Here is a 7330-nt window from a genome sequence, read left to right as displayed (position 1 = left end):
TAATTAACCTTATTGTTATATCAGGAATTGCAAATGCTCCCATTGCCCTTCTCATGAAATGCCAGCTTACTCTGCTGAATGTTTTTTCTGTGTGAAGACCCACCAACAACAGCAGTATTTTCTTATATTCTGCTTCCGTCTTGATCATTACTGCTCTATTAATTTTGTCAAATGTTTACCATCTCTCCACAAAACCACATTGATCCATATCTATCAATTTTGGGAACATCTATGCCATTCTTTTAACTAGTATAGATATAAACACTTTATAACCATGGTTTAAAGTTTAGGTAGTACAGCCACCACAGCATTCTCCGTTTTCATTTATCCCACTCACTAGCTTTCATTTTTGAAGAAATCTCTATCTTTCCTAAAAACTGTTAAATAATTTTCACCACAAATTCCTTAAATTCCTTTCTTTTTAATAGGTGGGTGGGTACCTTAGTTGTTATGGGTACATGATTGGAAATAGTTATTGTATGTGTGTTGAAGCAATTAAATGCACATATTTCTGTGAAATAATTTTTTTATCCAGATCAGCCCAGGTGTTGTGCCTTGGGAATAATATGAATATTCTGTCCAAGTTCTTTTTATTGAATTCATGTCTTCCATACCAATATTTTCATAAATTACTTCAGAAATGTGCCCTCTTTTGTTATGTTTTCTCTTCTAGGTCCCATTGATACACTCTTACTACTATAATTCAAGTTCCAGTCTCCACCTAGAAGTAATATTCCCTGCTGAAAGCTCATTATTTCTCTGAAAAGTTTATTAAGCTTCATAATAAAAGTTTTTGGTGGACTATAGATACATGCCAGCATAATCTTCCTCCTTTGCCAATAGACACTTACTACCACAAATCTACCATTACTGTCTCCCCTTCTAGAACTATTGGATACCCTCTAGCAATGAGTATTATTGCTTCCCTTTTCCTGTGTCCCAGATATTCTGCTGAATATCCATCCCGAAATCCTTTATTGTCAAATTCACATTTTCATTTATTTCCAGATGTTTCTCCTGCAGCATTGCTATTTGCACTCTGCATATCTTAATACAATTCAACACTTTTCGTTTTAGTTTTTAATCAGTAAAGCCATTTACTCTGTAAGATAGTATGGATAACATAGTCATTATGTTAAAAAGCTATTGTTCCTACCTATTATACCTGACAGTTTTTGACTGCGTATTTCCAACTTTTGTCTTACATGCACACACCAATGTTTTGCAGGCCGAACTTTTATACAGTTGTTTCTTCTTGTATTTTTTTTACCCTATATCATATTTTCATTTTTTTTTCATTTTAAAGAAAACCCTCAAAAAACTGAAGACATTTTCAAAACACCTTCATCCACTGTTAACTTAGAATAAACACACCAAACTATGTTCATCTAATCCTCCAGATTTCCCCAGCTTGACAACTGAATTCCTACATGCATTACCTAAACTAAAAACTATGTTAGCCTTGCTAAAGTGTATGTTACAGCCTGTGTACCCACTCACACTGATTGCACTCTGCTCTTTTCTTGTCTCTGTTCCTCTCCCACATGTGAAAAACAGCTTGTATACTTTCAGAAAACACTAACATTTAGACCTAAGGAAAAAAAAAATGTTCCGGCTATTCTTAAATAAAACTAAAGTGTACAGTGTTCTATTAAAAGCATTACAGTATTAAGGCTGCTAGGGTGGCTACTATCCCTTACTCACTTTCCATAATTTCAAACTTTATTTTTCACTGAACTACTTTCCTTTGTACCTTTGTTTGAGATTTTTTTTTATTATCCTCAGCAAAGAATGCTCAGAACTCTCAAAGTTAGTTGCTTGCACCTGCAGGCATCTCTTCTCTGTGTAAAGCAGTCATCAAAACAGCTAGCAACTCTGCAGATGCTTGAAGAAATCTTTGTCAGTTTCACTCAAAACAGAATGAACACCTGCCTTTATCTGCAGACTTATTGACTTCAGCTGAGAAAATATGTTAATGAAAAAAACATCTAATATCTTTACAGATGTGAGAAACTTAATATTTTATTACTTTCATTATTTTGTCTTATATTTCAAGCATACTTGCTTATAAAAATGTTTCTTTTTTGCTTAAGTCAATAGTATTATTCTAGAAATCCACCTATGTAAAAATAAGAGAACTTACCTTAATTGTATATATAAGATAATCCGCACATCCCCACCATTGCCCCAGCAGCCCCAAATTAGAACATGTTTGCTTATATTTTCTTTTGTTCAGCAGTTCTTTTCTTGTTTTAATGTAACACCTAAAAACATTTGTTTACTTTTTATATCTTTAGCATAAACATCAGTCACTGAAGACTTCCCCTTCATTTAAAATATCCCTGACCACAAATTGTACAAAACTGTTCTTCTACAGAACACACAGTTTATATAATGACATGTTTATACAAATACTAATAAGAACAATGATTGTTGTACTTAACAGATGCTCTTTTTTTCCTTTTAGTGTCCTTTTAAATATTAATAAACATAAAGAAGGGTATATGTTTTACAGCCCTCCTACAAATCTGAAAAAGTCAACAAAAGTCCAGTCTTTCTCAGACAATTATTCTTGCAAAGCCATATTTTACAAATGTAATTGATGCTTTATATGTGTTGCTGGTCCTCATTCTATTCTTCTCCATCTCCCAGCACCAGACTCTGGTTCAAGTCCAAGGTACTCCTGAATCTTCTAATCAACTTCTATACTTTTTTCTGTCTCAATAATTTTCCTTTGGAATATTGGGAATGGTTTCACTGGCAAAGTCTCCCTTTATTGTTAAAAGAATGAGAAGCAGAGTCCTGTTCTAGTTGCTGGATCATTTTTGTTGGATAAACTTTTTTTTATTTCCTTCTTAGTCTGTTATGCATACAAAAATGTCTTTGATCATCCAGGAAAAAATGTTCTGAAGACAGCTGGATGCAGCAGGTTGACTCTCATGCTTGACTCTTGACATTCCCTGATTGCTGGGATAAATTTGGTTCTCTTTTGTTGGTGTACAGTGAATAATCGTTTTCCATAAATATTATGCTGTATCTAATTTTCAGTACTTTTCCCTCCTGTCACAGTTTTGCCAGAATCAAAGTATTTCTGCTGGTATGATTGCATCTTTACTAATACATGTCTTATCTGCTTTCGCATGGCCAGGTTTGGAGCATGCACTCAATGTGCCCTTTCTGTTAACAAATCCTGTTGTGGAATACCCAGTCCAGTCTGTTCCTTCCAGTTTCTCTGGTACATCAAAAATTCTCAAGTGTTCACTGTGCACTTTGTCTTCTAAGTCTGCTATTTTTTGAAACAGCTCTTCTTGAGAAGTCGCACATTAATTTAAACTTTTCTTTATTTCAGCCTTTGATTTTTGTACTTCTATCAGTTCATCTAAATAGATAGTTAAAGCTTTGTCTATGTTTTCAAGCCTTTTGCTATATGAGTTTATATATTCCTTCAGTGTTTCATTTATTTTAATCACCTCTGCATACATTTGATTTATTCTTCCCCCTACAATTACTGCAAGTCATAGGTTGTACCAAAGCTGAAGCTTGAATTACTTTAGTCTGTACAGCTGTCAGATTCTTCCCAGCCAGTTTCTCTTTACTTCTTCTATTTTTTTTCAGGTTCTCTAAATTTCTTCTTTACTGGTATCCAGGCAGAATACTTACTAGCCAGCAACTGAACTGTACCCAAACTGGCAATATCACTGGCTTTTATATTTCAGTTTCTGTTTTCTACAGGGAGATATGAAATTCAGCTGTTAATCAGTGTGCATCCATCCTGAAAGGCCTTCTTATTTTATTTTTTTGTCTTTTTTGCATGAAGATAAAAAGCTGCAAAGAAAAAGATAGATAGATAGATAGATAGATAGATAGATAGATAGATAGATAGATAGACAGATGATAGATAGATAGATAGATAGATAGATAGATAGATAGATAGATAGATAGATAGATAGATAGAAGTCATTATGTTTTTCCTAGTCCATCCTTCTAGTCCACTAACTGACTTTTTGGGGGTGTAAGCCATTTTTAACTCCATCAGATCAAAAATAATTAAGACATGAGTCATCCTCTTGATTTAATAGACTTTTTCCAAATTCTGACATCCTGTAAATGTACTGAATAACAATGTCCATAATTGGAAAAATGATTGAATTTAATGCCTTTTTAAGCATAACTGTGATGTTTTGTCTCTCAGATAAGAGACAGAATACCTGAGTGGTCATTCCTTATGAGAAATGTCTTTACTCTGTGTTTATCTTGGCAACCTTATCACTATTGCTCATTTTAGCCCAATTATTTGTAGAAACATTGCAGGCATTAATGGCTATATCTTCATCCAATATTGACTTAGCCAGTATAAGGTCATCTTCATTACGATGAACAGTTTAGATATTGTTTTTGACATATTTTTGTCTAGAAGAATATATCAGGGATTGTGGCAAGTCCTGGTGTGTAGGCCTCGCGTCTTTGGCTGCTCTTACTTTTTTCCTCATTTTAATTATTTCAGAATTAGGATGTCTGAGTTATATTTGAATTTCATATCATACAGATTAAGCTCCAGAGCAATGGGCGATGCTCTGCATCTGTGATTTATGTCGATATTCCAAAAGTGTTTTTTATGTTCTTGTTGGAGCACTACTCACACTATCACTGTACTGCTGAATCATGCTATATTGCAAAGTATCATGCCCACACAGCAAATAAATGTACCAGTCAAAATAACAATAATTCTCCTAACTTGATTTTGACTCGTAAGGTACATGGAGATAATTCCCTCTGTTTTTGATGTTTTTAAGTGTTGCCCTGACCAGAAAATGATAGTATCTGAGGATATTTTTCCCTGCAGTATGCTTGGATTCTTTGATTTATGTTTTGAGGAATTGTACTTTGGTCAACTGTCTAAAATTCATGAAGGAGACCTTGGATCTTTGGGGCAAATGAAGTATGGGATGTGAAGTGGAAAAGGAAGGCTGATGTACCAAAAGGTGGGCATGTTGCACTTCTTTCTAGTAGCTTCTATCAGCATGTATCTGTGTTTATATCTTCTATATAAAGACTATCCAGAACTGACATACAAAATATGAGAAAATCAGAAGAACAAAAATATGGTATTATTTTATTAGATAATATATCTTGTCTTTGTGTTTATTACCAGGACTATATATTACCAGTATGTCATATATGTGGCAGTAAAAAACAGTATTACATAAACAGCAGTACATTATGCAAGAATAGAAAAAATCAATTTCCTTGATGTCTATTCTCAGCCTACAACTGACTGCAAAGCATTTAGTGCACACAGATCATTAAAGCTATATTAATACAAAATAAAACAAGAAGAAACACAAAACCTTATATAGTTGCTTGTGTAATTCTTATTGCTGAGTTAAGACTACTGCTGAAGGCAAAGTATTTATATTGGAAAGTGTCATCCATTCAATGCAGCATTATGAGAAAAGTTTGTTCTGCTATTTTCTTATCTTGAAACATGACTAAGAAAAAAGTCTTAACATTTATTAAGAAATGACAGCTAAACTCTTTCTGACAGTTAAGCTAAAACAAACTAATGCTAACATTCTGTGCACATATAGGACATCTGTTCACTGTCCTAATGAATAGATATTCTATAATTAAAGCTTGACAATTAAAGGTCCAATTTGGTTTTCTTCATTTCTTTTTTAAATGGCTGTTAATCACTAAATCTTATTTAATTATTATTGTCTTTTAGGAATGCAGTTCATATGAAGTGTTATGGAAGAGCAGAACCTTACAGCTTCTCACCTTACATACTTTATTATTGCTGGAATCCCTGGTCTCAAGGACTGGAAAACACAGACTGCACTGTTTGTTATTTTCTTCTTAATATACACCATTACAATCATAGAGAACTTTGTTTTCATTATTGTAATAGCATTTGACCATGCTCTACACTCCCCAATGTACCTGTTTATTTGTAACCTGGCCTTTCTAGATCTTGTCATTCCTTCTGTTACCATCCCAGAGATGCTATACTATTTAATAACTGAGGACAACTCTATTGCTTTTGGTCCATGCATTATGCAAATGTATTTATACCTTTCTTTTTTAATAACAGAAAGTTTCACTTTGGTAATTATGGCCTATGATCGATACCAGGCCATATGCAATCCATTGCTTTATCCCACTATCATAACCACCAAGCATGCCTTCAGATTGTGTGCTTTCTGTTGGACAATAGGCAATATGGAAGCTATACTCCGTGTATGTTTTGTGATGTCTACATCCTTTTGTGGACCAAATAAAATTAAATATTTTTGTTGCGATTATTCATCCATCATATTGCTGGCCTGTGCTGATGTCTCTATTCAAAGTGCGTATGATAAGATTATGTCTTTATGCATTATTTCAGTTCAGCTGTTTCTTGTTCTATTTTCCTATGGAAAAATCATTATTGCAGTATCTAGAATTACTTCTGCTGAGGGTCAGAGGAAAGCCTTTTCTACCTGTGCCAGTCATCTTCTTGTTATTGGTGTTTTCTTTTTGGCTCTGGCTTTTGTCTTAATTTCTTACGGGGTGCCAGAAATTTCAGCCCAAGTACGTACTCTGGCTTCTATCATGCAGAATACTATTCCTCCTCTGGTGAATCCAATCATCTACTGTGCAAAAACAAAAGAAATCAGAACCAGTATAGCAAAACTAATTAACAAAAGCAAGACAAGTATTTGAATTTAAATATTATTTTTAAATAATTTCTGTTAATGAGACTGGAAATCATTCAGAATACAGCTGATAACTTCTACCACAGTCATTCCCCATAATAATACGATGTGCAAAATAATTCTACAAGTGATTACTACACCAATATACGGGACAAATATCTCAAAAAACCACAAACATTCTGGTCTTCAATTAATAACATCCTTAACCCAGGCAAAATAGGAACCTCTTCCCCAAATACCAATGATAATAATACAGAAAATATAGCCACTCAGTTTAATAAATATATTACAGAAACCATCCTGGAATTAGCAAAAAAGAACAAACCCCATCAACAAACAATTCCTCACTCCCCTCATCTACTACCACTCCCACCTTCTCAATCCAACCGGTCGCCACAGATACCATTAAAAAACTCCTGAAAAAACTAAAGCCAACAACACTTGCAGCTGACAGTCTACCCACAGAATACTTAAAATTAACAGCAGATGTCATTGCATACCTTGTATCCATATTGATCAACAGATCAATAGCTGAACAGCAGGTCCCACCCATCTGGAAAACAACCTATATCATACCCCTCCATAAAGGCAGCCTGTCAAATGAATTAAACTACCAACCAATAGCAATATTATCC

General features: G+C 34.1%; 1 protein-coding gene across 1 annotated transcript; it reads left to right on the top strand.

The window, feature by feature from the left end:
- The first annotated feature begins 5748 nt into the window (after positions 1-5748).
- LOC122810750 (olfactory receptor 6B1-like) lies at positions 5749-6702 on the top strand. The gene has a single exon (XM_044082312.1). The coding sequence runs from the start codon at positions 5749-5751 to the stop codon at positions 6700-6702; it is 954 nt and encodes a 317-aa protein (XP_043938247.1).
- The last annotated feature ends 628 nt before the right edge of the window (positions 6703-7330 follow it).

The sequence above is a fragment of the Protopterus annectens genome, chromosome 9.part0, assembly GCF_019279795.1.
Source record: "Protopterus annectens isolate FY-2018-M chromosome 9.part0, PAN1.0, whole genome shotgun sequence".
Classification (NCBI taxonomy): Eukaryota; Metazoa; Chordata; order Ceratodontiformes; family Protopteridae; genus Protopterus; species Protopterus annectens.
The sequence above is the reverse complement of the archived record's forward strand: the minus strand, read 5'-3'. Positions and strand labels throughout refer to the sequence as shown.

Coding starts and splice junctions, on each gene's coding strand:
- LOC122810750 (XM_044082312.1), top strand. CDS start 5,749: ATGGAAGAGCAGAACCTTACAGCTTCTCACCTTACATACTTTATTATT.